The 13,336-nt window shown below is 43.2% G+C and overlaps 3 protein-coding genes, 2 long non-coding RNA genes and 1 pseudogene across 6 annotated transcripts in view; 3 read left to right on the top strand and 3 right to left on the bottom strand.

Annotated features, from left to right (window-relative positions):
- Positions 1 to 1,281: 1,281 nt before the first annotated feature.
- Positions 1,282 to 2,050, bottom strand: LOC104811680. The gene is made up of 2 exons (XR_771484.2): positions 1,959 to 2,050; positions 1,282 to 1,796 (listed from the first exon to the last, which is right to left on the bottom strand). It is a non-coding gene; the product is annotated as an uncharacterized LOC104811680 (long non-coding RNA).
- LOC104811679 (oligopeptide transporter 1-like) lies at positions 1,710 to 4,703 on the top strand. Its single transcript, XM_010538453.2, has 7 exons — positions 1,710 to 1,799; positions 1,901 to 2,358; positions 2,425 to 2,522; positions 2,607 to 3,176; positions 3,274 to 3,541; positions 3,630 to 3,812; positions 3,903 to 4,703. Exons 1-7 carry the CDS (start codon positions 1,730 to 1,732, stop codon positions 4,521 to 4,523), a joined length of 2,268 nt encoding a protein of 755 aa, XP_010536755.1. The 5' UTR covers positions 1,710 to 1,729; the 3' UTR covers positions 4,524 to 4,703.
- Positions 3,494 to 5,791, bottom strand: LOC104811678. Of its 2 annotated transcripts, none has more exons than XR_771483.1 (6): positions 5,702 to 5,791; positions 5,091 to 5,222; positions 4,340 to 4,608; positions 3,896 to 4,160; positions 3,746 to 3,818; positions 3,494 to 3,586 (listed from the first exon to the last, which is right to left on the bottom strand). It is a non-coding gene; the product is annotated as an uncharacterized LOC104811678 (long non-coding RNA). The 2 variants fall into 2 exon arrangements; XR_771482.1 differs by having other exon boundaries at positions 3,672 to 3,818.
- On the top strand, positions 5,524 to 9,032 carry LOC104811677 (oligopeptide transporter 5-like). The gene is made up of 7 exons (XM_010538452.2): positions 5,524 to 6,112; positions 6,199 to 6,653; positions 6,737 to 6,834; positions 6,916 to 7,488; positions 7,573 to 7,840; positions 7,921 to 8,103; positions 8,192 to 9,032. The coding sequence occupies exons 1-7, from the start codon at positions 6,043 to 6,045 to the stop codon at positions 8,810 to 8,812; spliced, it is 2,268 nt and encodes a 755-aa protein (XP_010536754.1). The 5' UTR covers positions 5,524 to 6,042; the 3' UTR covers positions 8,813 to 9,032.
- On the bottom strand, positions 8,814 to 10,890 carry LOC104811676 (annotated as a pseudogene).
- A 969-nt stretch (positions 10,891 to 11,859) lies between these two features.
- The window catches only part of LOC104811681 (transmembrane protein 245-like), a 2,759-nt gene continuing 1,282 nt past the window's right edge, over positions 11,860 to 13,336 (top strand). Inside the window, exons 1-2 of the mRNA XM_010538454.2 lie at positions 11,860 to 12,082; positions 12,254 to 13,335. Of these exons, the coding sequence (XP_010536756.1) occupies positions 12,258 to 13,335 (1,078 nt within the window). The 5' untranslated portion in view covers positions 11,860 to 12,082; positions 12,254 to 12,257. The remainder of the gene's footprint in view (positions 12,083 to 12,253; position 13,336) is intronic.

Below are 13,336 nucleotides of genomic sequence, written 5' to 3' on the forward strand. Positions count from 1 at the left end.
TTAATGTATGTGATGTGATGATGTTCTTAAGTAAAGTCCAGGTTCATATGTTAATCTCCGGGGCTTCTAACACTCTTTCTCAATCCGAGTCTCTCTAAGATCCAGACATCTATCTATATTTATTCTTTCACAACCTGTCATTTTGTTTTATATCATTTGGTCCATTTTCATACTCATACTATTAATTACTAAATATACACACAAACCGAGGAAATTCTTCCTTACTATGGCCAGCCATCACACGTCTTGCAATGTCTATATATATATATATATATACACACTATTCATATTTTTATGTTAATAATTTATGTTTTTTTAAATAATGTATTTACACTATTAGATTTTGTTAGTTTGATTAATGTTTATTTTTGTCCACGACGCGTTATTTCGTTTTTGCGTTTCTGTTTTTGGCCATCTTTGTACAGGTTGCAGTTAGAGAAAAACTAATACGATGGGGAAAAAAATAACTATTATGGTCAATAATCATTTATTGTTTCTGGGAAATCCATGAATCGTGATTCTAAAATCGGATTCAGCTTCTAACCCTCTTTCTCAATCCGAGTCTCTCTAAGATCCAGACATCTATCTATATTTATTCTTTCACAACCTGTCATTTTGTTTTATATCATTTGGTCCATTTTCATACTCATACTATTAATTACTAAATATACACACAAACCGAGGAAATTCTTCCTTACTATGGCCAGCCATCACACGTCTTGCAATGTCTATATATATATATATATATACACACTATTCATATTTTTATGTTAATAATTTATGTTTTTTTAAATAATGTATTTACACTATTAGATTTTGTTAGTTTGATTAATGTTTATTTTTGTCCACGACGCGTTATTTCGTTTTTGCGTTTCTGTTTTTGGCCATCTTTGTACAGGTTGCAGTTAGAGAAAAACTAATACGATGGGGAAAAAAATAACTATTATGGTCAATAATCATTTATTGTTTCTGGGAAATCCATGAATCGTGATTCTAAAATCGGATTCATCTTGCCGTCTAAGCAATATTCTTTGCCAATAGTAACCAAAAGTATTTATCCCAAATTCTGACAAAGAAAAAGTATATATCGCAAAGAATATATATACACACATTTTTTTTTTTTTAATAATCAGGATAGTTATCCGGACGGCCCGGCTACATCCATCTAGATTCGGGATCAATCTTTGTATATAGACCATTTTGATCAAGAAATTACATCTCTCCCCACATGTAGAATCGAACCCATTACACACATATTTTATAAGTGTTTTGAAGGAAAAATGTAATTAATCTGCCCAGAACGTGTATATATATAGAATTTACATATTGGAAGGAAATTCACACTGCCCGGATACTCAGTAGTATAGTCATAAATCTGTAAAAAAGCAAGAACTGTGTTCATGCTGACGTAGTTCTCTCTATACATTTTTTAAAAAAAAAAGACTGAACCTTTTCATCTAACATCCCCTCTGATGTAAAGCCAACCCCAACAGATTCTATTTTCGTCGGCTTGAGATAATTTCCCTTGAAAATCTGCAGAGCCGGAGCTGAGTCCCATCGGCCGGAGAATAAGTCCAACATCATTATAACTGGTAAAACAAATAACGTGCGGGAGACATTTTAACCTTTCTCTGTTTCAGGGTCTTTTCCCTTTTCCGGCGAGCTTTCCGCCGGAAACTTCACTGGAACAGCGAAGTCTGAAGAAAAAGGAAACACATACTAGTAGAGAATGGCGAGTTTCGAAGTCGCCGGAGCTGAGTCCCATCGGCCGGAGAATATGTCCAACATCATTATAACTGGTAAAACAAATAAACGTAGTTCATGTTATTCAGTATTGATCCGGTTTGGTTTTGGTATGAAATGGATTAAACCGGGGGAGGTTGGTCTGGCACTTTGGCAGATGAAGAGATAGGAGAGAAGGAAGAGAACGACAGTCCAGTAGAAGAAGTCCGGCTTACCGTGCCGATAACCGACGATCCGACAGAACCGGCACTGACGTTCAGGACATGGACACTGGGGACAATATCGTGCGTACTGCTTGCGTTCGTGAACCAGTTCTTCCAGTTGCGGACGAACGTACTAAGCGTGACAGCAGTCTCGGTTCAGATCATCGCTCTGCCGCTTGGGAAGTTAATGGCCGGGACCCTGTCGAGGAGGAGGTTCGGGTTTCCGGGGACGAACTGGACGTGGTCACTGAACCCGGGACCTTTCAGCAAGAAGGAACATGTCCTCATCACCATATTTGCCAGTGCAGGTTATTCAGTAGCTTATGCCACAAACATTATCATCGCCGTCAAAGTGTTCTACCACCAAAAGCTTGATGCTCTGCCCGCTATGTTGCTCGTCCAAACGACTCAGGTAAAACTCGAATTGCTAAATTCATCATCAAGATCAGATCTTCAACCTCTCTGATCTATCTCGCAGTTGCTGGGATATGGATGGGCTGGACTGTTTAGGAAATTCCTGGTGGATTCGCCATATATGTGGTGGCCTTCCAATTTGGTTCAAGTCTCCCTCTTCAGGTTCTTTTTTTTTTTTTTTTGGGTTTTGTCTTGTTAAACGTTAAACCCACCCCCATCTCCCTTATTCCTTCTTCTTTGTCTCAGAGTGTTGCATGAGAAGGAGGAGAAGCGTGAAGGCCAGCGCACACGGCTGCAATTCTTCCTCCTCGTCTTTTTAGCGGGCTTTGCTTACGCCATTGCCCCAAATTACATTTTCCCTTCCATATCGGCTATTTCCGTTGTTTGCTGGATATGGAAGAACTCGGTGACTGCCCATCAGATCGGTTCAGGGATGAATGGTCTTGGCATCGGATCTTTCGGCCTTGATTGGTCAACGGTCGCTATGTTAGGCAGTCCTTTGGCTGTTCCTTTCTTTGCCATTCTCAATATCTTTGTCGGTTTTGCCATCTTCATTTACATAGTCCTCCCTATCTTGTACTGGGGCAACTTCTATGACGCCAAGAAGTTCCCAATATATATTCAAGATGTCTATGATCAAACCGGGGCGCAATTCAACACCACACACATCCTCAATCACAGCACGTTCGATATCAATTTGCCCGCTTACGAAAGCTACAGCAAGCTGTACATGTCTGTCGTGTTAGCCTTGGTCTATGGACTTAGCTTTGGTAATCTCACAGCCACCATTTCCCATGTTGCCCTCTTTGATGGAAAGTACGCATCTTTTCTTTTCCTATGACATCTTGGGTTATATTCCTTCCCCTACAAAAAAAAATCCGACTTTTACTATCTCATCTTGTGTAACTGTTAGGTTTATATGGGAGATGTGGAGAAAGAGTTCATCAGCGGCCAAGGACAAATTCGGAGATGTGCATACGAGATTGATGAAAAAGAACTACAAAGCAGTACCTCAATGGTGGTTCACAGTCATTTTGGTCATATCTTTTGGACTTTCCCTCTGGGCCTGTGAGGGCTTTGATAAACAACTTCAACTCCCATGGTGGGGGCTTATACTCGCATGTGCCATCGCCTTGTTCTTTACCCTGCCCGTCGGAGTAATCCAGGCAACAACAAACCAGGTGATGACGAGAGAACCTTATGCGCGACGGGAGTCACTCATGTTGCTGAAACGAATGAATTTGACATTAAGTTTTACGATTTTTGCAGCAAATGGGACTGAACGTGATCACTGAGTTGGTCATCGGGTACCTCTACCCTGGAAAGCCTTTGGCAAATGTATCCTTTAAGACATATGGATATATAAGTATGTCCCAAGCGCTAACCTTCCTCCAAGACTTTAAACTGGGCCACTATATGAAGATCCCGCCGAGATCTATGTTCCTTGTCCAGGTACAACTACAAGGACAGTAAACATTGTTTGATTCCAGTTTATCTGACATTCTTCCAGCTAAAATGAATGCTATTGTTTTTACCTTTCAGTTGGTCTCAACTATTGTCGCATCGACCGTCTGCTTTGCGACAATATGGTGGCAAATCATAAACATTGAGAATGTCTGCCAGACAGACTTGCTTCCCAAAGATAGCCCATGGAAATGTCCAGGCCCAAGGCTATTCTACAATGCTTCAATCATATGGGGAGTCATCGGTCCGGGAAGAATGTTCACAAATAAAGGTGTCTACCCAGAGATGAATTGGTTCTTCCTAATTGGCATCCTCGCCCCTGTTCCTGGTTGGTACCTGTCAAGAAAGTTCCCAGAAAAGAAATGGATCAAGCAAGTCCACATACCCTTGATCTTTGCAGGGTTGAACGGGGTACCATATGTAAAAGCCGTGCATTACTGGTCTTGGTTCATCGTTGGGGTTATATTCAACTATTTCATATTCAGGAAGTTCAAGGACTGGTGGGTAAGACACACCTACATTATGTCTGCGGCTCTGGACGCAGGCACTGCATTCATGACGGTAGCTATCTTCTTTGTGTTCCAACACAATGATATTAACATTCCCCATTGGTGGGGGACCACATCCGGTGACCAATGTCCTTTGGCATCATGTCCTACGGCCAAAGGAATGGTCACCAAGGGTTGTCCGGTCTTCTAAGGAATCCTCAAGAAGGCTCTCGTGGATGAGAAGGTTGCTCCAAGTTGTGATTCATGAAGGTGATTGATTGCTGTCCAAGGACAAGCTGCAGAAAAATTCGATTGTTGGACGATTGCAGAAGTGCTGTAAACACTGTTATTAAGAAGTGATTGATTAACACGTAACTAGTAAATTTGGTTCCATTCCTTTGTTTAAGCACACAGTTTACATCTTACAAGCGCGTGGAAATAAGAACCGCAAAGATCATAAACTTGACGAAAAACGTAACAGAGTACCAACCATTTCTGAAACCCTAGCATAGAATCAACGTCACCTCTGATGTAGAATCTAATAGAAGTAACACCTTCTGAAACCAATGTTGTATTGGGAAAAAAAAACACTAAGACAATAGAAAAAGCATGTGAAGAAACTCTCACGAAGCCTATTACCTTCCATCCAAACCTCGAGTTCTTATGCTCTGTTTCTGAAGCAACATCGTACGTGAACACGAGCGAAACTATGGTGCTTCGAATTGAAGGATACTAAAGAGTTCAAGACCATGAGAAGATCGAGGTTGCAATCCCATACCTGAGTTCGCCGTTGCTCCTCGTCCCCATCGACGACTCGATCGGGACTCGCTGAGTCGGTCGTGACGATCCGCCCCACAGCCGCTGAGAAGACGATGACGGAGGAGTTGCAGAGGGGAATCAGGGAAGAGAGCTGCGAGAGAGGAGCTCGTGTTTGTTAGCGATGGTGATACAGTATAAAACCGGGTCGAATAACGGGTCGCCTGATTTGTCATCAAAACCCGGTTCCATCAAATTTTCTAAATTAATTTACCTTTGAACGATAAAACCATATAATATTACCAGAAAAAAGGGTTAATAATCCCATAAAAAAAAATTGCCAAACTTGTAAAAAAGCGTTGGTGTTGCAACTTCCTTAAAAACGGTTGATCAAAATTTCTATCATCGGAGAGTAACGTATCATGACAGAATGTCTACATAGCGTTGACTAAATTATCATGCTAACAAAATAAAAATAAAAACATTTTAAAACGTAAAATAAAATACATATATAAATGCATGCATGTATACGAAAGGTTTTTACCGTTGGGGATTTTTATGGGATTAAACAAAAAAACAACGATAAACCAGACAAAATATTCCCTGGATAGGAGCAGCAGATTCAACACAAACCTCGAATCAGGTGACTGCGTATGTCGATGTTGCCATGGCTTCTATAAATAGAAACTGGATCTTCATCTACGTCCCCTCGATTCAATAATAGCAAACCAGACAGATGTTCTCTCTCTCTCTAGTTTTTTTGTTCACCGTTTCGTGTAATCTTAGCCAATGGTCTCTATATATACCTGGCGTTCTTGCTCCCATGCAAAATGTACGGGGGGTAGGGTCCCAGACATTTTCACCTTCTCCGTTTCCGAATCTTTCCTTGTTTTTTGTTTCTGGCGAGTTTTCCGCCGGAGATTTCACCGGAATATTATTCAGACAACGGCGTGGGAAGAAAAACAGGACTAACAATGTCCAGTTTCGAAGTCGCCGGACCTGAGACCCATCCCCCGGAGGGAAAGGCCAACACCATCATTGCCGGTAACGTAGTCACATTTCATCCCGGCCATGCTCCGGTTTGGTTTCCGTTTCTGACGGCGGCTTGAATCGGTTATTGTTTTTTGCAGATGAAGAGGCTCAAGAGGAGGTGGCAGATAGTCCAATAGAGGAAGTCCGGCTAACGGTGCCGATTACCGATGATCCGTCAGAACCGGTTCTGACATTCAGGACATGGACATTGGGGATCATCTCATGCGCAGCACTTGCTTTCGTGAACCAGTTTTTCAGCTACAGGACGAACAACCTCACGGTTTCGTCCGTGGCGGCTCAGATCATTGCTCTGCCCGTAGGAAGGCTCATGGCCAAGACGCTGCCGACGAGGAAGTTCACATTTCCAGGGACGAACTGGACGTGGTCGCTGAACCCGGGACCCTTCAACATGAAGGAACATGTCCTCATCACCATTTTCGCCAGTGCAGGTTATGGAGGAGCTTATGCTACAAACATCGTCACCATTGTCAAGACGTTCTACCACCGGAAGCTCGATCCCGTGGCCGCTATGCTGCTTGTGCAAACCACCCAGGTAATGTGAATTCCAGCTACCGAAAAACGGAATTTTTCTGTCCCGAGATCCTCAATCCTTGACTTGGTGCATTTGTTTCACAGCTGCTAGGATACGGGTGGGCTGGAATATTCAGGAAATTCCTGGTGGACTCGCCATACATGTGGTGGCCATCCAATTTAGTTCAAGTCTCCCTCTTCAGGTACTTTTCAACAAAGGTTTTGTCCTGTTAAACCGATCTCTCTAGCCCGTAATCTCATTTTGTGAACTCTTCTTGTCTCAGAGTGTTGCACGAGAAAGAGGAGAAGCGTGAAGGCCAGCACACACGGCTGCAATTCTTCCTCATCATCTTTTTTGCGAGCTTTGCTTACTACATTGTTCCCGGTTACCTCTTCCCTTCCATATCGGCTATTTCCTTCGTTTGCTGGATATGGAAGAACTCCGTGACTGGCCAGCAGATCGGGTCGGGGATGCACGGTCTTGGCATCGGATCTTTTGGCGTTGATTGGTCAACAGTCGCTGGTTTCTTAGGCAGTCCTCTGGCTGTCCCTTTCTTTGCCATTGCCAATTTCTTTGCCGGTTTCGTCATCTTCTTCTACATCGTCCTCCCTATCTTCTACTGGGGCAACATCTATGAGGCCAAGAAGTTTCCATTCTATACTTCAGCTCTATATGATCACTCCGGGCAACGCTATAACATCACACAAATCATCAATCAGGAAACATTCGACATCAATTTGCCCGCTTACGAAAGCTACAGCAAGCTCTATATGGCTGTCATGTTCGCCTTGGTTTACGGACTTAGCTTCGCTACTCTGACTGCCACCATTTCGCATGTTGCCCTCTTTGATGGAAAGTAGGGATCTATTCCTCTCATAGCTCGAGCTAGTCCTTCCCCTACGAAAACCGCTTCTTACTATCTTATCTTGTGGTCTGCTAGGTTTATTTGGGACATGTGGAGGAAGACCTCAACTGCAGCCAAGGACAAGTTCGGAGACGTGCACACAAGATTGATGAAAAAGAATTACAAAGCAGTACCTGAGTGGTGGTTTGTAACCATTTTGGTCCTTTCGTTTGCACTTTCCCTCTACGCTTGTGAAGGCTTTGGAAGACAGCTTCAGCTCCCATGGTGGGGTCTTATACTCGCATGTTCCATCGCCTTCTTCTTCACCCTGCCTATCGGAGTAGTCCAGGCAACAACAAACACGGTAATGACGAGAGAACCTTACATTGGAGTCATTCTCCTCACTGAATCCAATGAATTTAACAAAGTTTCATGGTATTGTAGCAAATGGGCCTAAACGTGATTACCGAGTTGATCATCGGGTTCATCTACCCTGGAAAGCCTCTGGCAAACGTAACCTTCAAGACCTATGGATATATCAGTATGGCCCAAGCACTGTACTTCCTCGGAGACTTTAAACTGGGCCATTATATGAAGATTCCGCCGAGATCTATGTTCGTTGTTCAGGTACCACTACAAAGACAATAAACATTCTTCGATTCCGGTTGATAGACCTTCTTTCACCTAACACAAATGCTACTGTATTACCTTCTAGTTCGTCGCAACTATTATTGCATCGACCTTTAGCTTTGGAACGACGTGGTGGCTCATCACAAGTGTTGAGAACATCTGTGACACAGACTTGCTTCCTGAGAGTAGCCCATGGACATGTCCTAACCATACGGTTTTCTACAATGCTTCAATCATATGGGGAGTCATTGGTCCGGGGAGAATGTTCACCAAGAAAGGTGTCTACCCCGAATTGAACTGGTTCTTCCTTATTGGCCTCCTCGCCCCCGTTCCTGGTTGGTACCTGTCAAGAAAGTTCCCAGAAAAGAAGTGGATCAAGCACATCCACATGCCCTTGATCTTTGCAGCGACAAGCCCAGTACCAGTGGCAAGAGCCGTGCATTACTGGTCTTGGTTCATCGTTGGAGTTATCTTCAACTATTACATATTCAAGAGGTTCAAGGAATGGTGGGCAAGAAACACCTACATTTTGTCCGCATCTCTGGACGCGGGCACTGCATTCATGGCGGTAGTCATCTTCTTCGCGTTGCAAAACAACAACATTAACATGCCCGACTGGTGGGGGAACGAGGCCGATGACCACTGTCCTTTGGCGAGATGTCCTACCGCGAAAGGAATCGTCACCAAGGGTTGTCCAGTGTTCTAAGGCCGTTGCCTAGATGGGAAGGCTGCTCCGAAGTTCCGAGCCTTGAATGTTGATTGATAGCTACCGAAAGATGTCTCTTGCTCTTACAATCTGTACAAAAAAGATAGAGGCTGTTTATTGCTGAATGATTTAAGTGTTTCATTATATGAAAGGTGTAAACACTATGATTAAGAAGTGATGTAATTATTAGATTTGGTTTCATGCACTGTTTAAATACAGAGTTTGCACCTTGCAATGCGTAGAACTGAGAACCGTCGAGATCATACCTGAAAAACTAGCCATGAGAATGTAGAATTAACAAGAGTCGGATGTATAATCTATCAGCAGCACACGTTCTGTAACAGTTCTGTACAGAGCACATTGGGGAACATCCGAGGCCATAGAAAAACAAGAATGCATGTGAATAGGCTCTCAAATCAATTTCATTCCCTCCAAAGTTCCAAACTTGAACAAGATTCTTAGTATTGCAAACAAGAAACCCTAAGAACTTGAGTTGCCGAAGATGATGAAAAGAAAAAGCAAAGTTCTACATAGCTACGTCCATCTTCATTTGAAAAGTCCAGGGTTAAGCCAGTTTCTGCAATTAATCAAAGAATGACTTTTTTTTTTAGTACCCAAAAAGAAATTAACATCGGATTATGGATGCCTGTTCTGTTACAAAGTGTACAGTACAATTGTTATCGCACTTACTCAGTGACGTCGCCAAGGCGATCATCAAAATCTGTGATGTCCTTCCATTTCTCCGAGGAAATGTAAAGTGTGTAATCTGACAAAACTACATTACCCGATGATTCCTTCAATCTCCAATTCTTGGAAGCATCCTTGCATAAAGCTAACACGTTAATACAACAAAAATTATTACTAAAGGAAACAATGTGGTCTATTGAAACTGAGGCCCTTCCTTATATTCATAGTATCTGGCTCATCCGAGTTTTCAGAGACTGTTGTGGTGAACAGAAAGTTCCAAATAAATCAGTAGACAAAGTTTTGAAGGAAATTCCCTAATTTCTCAGGTTAATAGATCTCTGACACAGGAGAAGCTGCTTGTCCAAAACAAAAAGCATTTTTCGCACAATACAAGTAGACCAGGAGTGGCATGTCAATCAGATTGTGGTTCAAAATACCAACCTGCATGCTGCATCACAGGGCTCCGATCTTTACGAATTTACCCTTTGATAAAGCTTCGAGCTTTCTGTTGTCTAACTTAAAACACAACAGTAGAGAGAATCAAAATAGATGCTAGAATACAGTTTTGAGAAATAAGAAAACCACAACACTTTAAAGTAAAGGGCTAATATTCACCAAGAGAATTGGAGCCTGAGGCAAATAGCGAGCAATGTGGACACCAATGTTCTTTGCAACACCACAGAGATCAAAGATCATCAAACCTTTTCGTTCACGTGAAAGTACCCCACGATGCTCACACCTTGAGCCACATAATGGTCCTCAATCTAATCCCAGGCAACAAAAAATGCTAGAATCCATCAGTTTCGAGACTCGGATCATGCAAAAATGGGGCTACAACTTCTGCAGATTCCTATTCGCATTGAGAGGACAGCAGAATGCATTCCTAGTCGTTAATTCCAACGCAATTTGAGATCTTTATCCTTGCCCTTAAAATATAAACCATAGAAAACTTCCCCCAAGAACAAGCAGCAGATTCTGCAAAAGAACAATCTGAGGAAGCGCCCCTCTGTTGCCTTGTCTACTAGCACACAGTGAAACGGCGATTGGCAGCTCGTCGTACACATCTACGCATTTAGAATCGACCGTCATCTTCAAAATTCGATTTTGAAAACTGAAAAGAGGACCGATTTCAGAGAGACAGTGAGGATATCAAAGGAGAAGAAGAAGAACCACAGACCATGATGAGCGCGAGACCTACAGAGGAGAAAGTAGAGCAAGTTGGAGTGGAAAAGCGGCACAGAATCCGAGATATCCACGATGCCGTCGTCCTTAGGGCTGAATCGGCCAACGAGAACGCCGTTGACCGCCGCATTCTTGTGCGGAGGCGCGTGCAGGACAAGCTTGATGTACGCGTTCTGCCAGATCTCATACCTCAGCTCGCCGTTCTCCATTACTGACTCGAATGGAAACTCACTGAGTCCGTCCGTACGATCACGAATACTCGCCGCCACGGGCAGAAGAAGATCACGGCGGAGTTGCAGAAGAATCCGAGAGAAGAATGTTCTGAGCGGAAACTCCTCTGTTAGCTATGGTGATGGCCGCATATAACCGGGTCGAATATTCGGGTCACCCGATTCCAATTAATTTTTAATTAACTACCTTTATTATCTTAAATTACAGAAAAGTCACGAAATTAAATATAATTCTACGTTAACCCCTATACGTTCGATTTGTAACGGTAATCCTATAGTCTTTGGGCCTAATAATCCTGGCCCAGAAATCTAGTCCAACAATTTTACTGTTGACTGAGTGGGCCCACATGCAATCATTTGACAGATTAATTAGCTGTAATTCAATTATTAGACACGCATTATTACATGGTTATTTATAACCCTTTCAAAACATAGATACGCGAGACATTTTCCAATAGAAACAAGACAGAATAAAATACGGAATAGGAGAACGTGTTAGACGAAGGTGTGGCCATTGTGTCGTGCATGTTCGAGGCATATGGCATTTAATTTCACAACTTGTTTTATAAAAATCCATTTTGGGGTTTACAGAGGGAAAAAAAATAATAATTAAAGAATAACAAATGATGGGTTTCTAAACTTTATTATATAAGATATACTATAATGCCCTAGCTTTTATTTTCATTTTTAGCCACATTATTATTCAGAAACACCTGTTAATGATAAGATCCTTAGACATTAAAAACATAAGAAATCCATAGCTTTATGCTGGGGATTTGCTTATATTTACAGCTATTAATGAAGATACGAACCAGTAATCTAAGTTGATGATTCATTACAACAGTTTGGAGTGGCCGGCCGACAAAAACATCGGCGAGGGTATTTTGGTAATTTAGATGGTTCTTGATGTGGTCGTCTTCTCCATTAAAGGCCAATCATCAACTTCCATTATTATCTGAAAAAATAGATCTCCTAACTCTGTAATCGTCAAAAAGTCCACTTGCGCAAACCCGCGTACTCTCTCTCTCTCTCTGTGAGAGAAGAGATTCTGCAACAGTCTCTTTCATTTCCTCTTTCCCAGAGCTCTGTCAACTCGAGGGCCAAAAAAAAAAACTTTGCTCTTCAGAGTTCGACAAATCGCTCCTTTTTTTTTCTGGGCAGAGAGAGGGTGGTGGATGGAATTAGTTCCTTACGATTCGGACGAGAAGTCATCGAACTCCTCCATTCTCGCGTGGCAGGACATGTTCCGATCGGCCTCAACGCGTAAGCCCCAAGCGCCCCCGCCGCAGAACCCACCTCCGTCGTCGTCGGAGCCGTCGCTTTTCTGGGCAGAGAGAGGGTGGTGGATGGAATTAGTTCCTTACGATTCGGACGAGAAGTCATCGAACTCCTCCATTCTCGCGTGGCAGGACATGTTCCGATCGGCCTCAACGCGTAAGCCCCAAGCGCCCCCGCCGCAGAACCCACCTCCGTCGTCGTCGGAGCCGTCGCAGAATGCCGCCCCCCCCGCCAAGACGTCGCTCTCCGCCGCCGATCCTCAGGTACGGCTCGCTATCTACATAGCCATGGCTCACGCAGGCCTCGCCTTCGCCATTTTCGTCCTGTATTTCGTCGGCAAGCTGTTGCAGGAGTACCTGAGGCCGATTCAGTGGGCGATTCTCTGTTCGATTCCTCTCAGAGGAATTCAAGAGACCCTTGTCGATTTCTGGAGCGAGCCCTTGAAATTAGGTCTCACGGAGACAATCCTCGCCGTTCCCATCGCTGTATTTAAGGTGTTCATAGGATCGATTGTGGACATCAAGCATGTCTGTTCTAGGGTTTTTCTTAGGAAGTCGAAATCCAAGAGGACGAGACAGAACGGAGGTGGGTTTTCGAAATTGGTGAGATGGTTAGTCTCATTTGGTGTGTTTGTGATCGCGTATGAGAGAATCGGTGGAATCGGGTCACTCATGATTCTCGCATTAGGGTTTCTGTTCAGTTCTAAGAACGTGAATTCAACCCTCTCAGCCGTTTCTTCCTTAAAGAGCACTAGCTTTAGGCGTAGCCGTGTCTCTGCGTATTTCACGAGAGGGATACTGAAGAGGCTGGACACCATTGTCGCCATCGGTCTGATCTTGATCATGATTGCCGGATTCTTGTCTGGTGTGATATTTTTCTCCTACAAGATCGGAGTCGAAGGGAAAGACGCAATGTTCTCGCTGAAATCGCACGTCGAAGAGAGTAATTACGCAGAAAAGATCGGTATTAAGCAGTGGATGGCTGAGAATGATGTTCCTGGAATGGTAGATAGATACACTACGAAATTCTACAAAACCGTGCTGGAGCAAGTCGATAGCTTGGCAGTGCAGTATAATATGACGGAGTTAGTCACCGGGATCAAGAATTTCGTGATTGCTCAGCCTACGACTAACAACAGTTCATCCGA

The sequence above is a fragment of the Tarenaya hassleriana genome, unplaced genomic scaffold, assembly GCF_000463585.1.
Source record: "Tarenaya hassleriana unplaced genomic scaffold, ASM46358v1 Cleome2, whole genome shotgun sequence".
Classification (NCBI taxonomy): domain Eukaryota; kingdom Viridiplantae; phylum Streptophyta; class Magnoliopsida; order Brassicales; family Cleomaceae; genus Tarenaya; species Tarenaya hassleriana.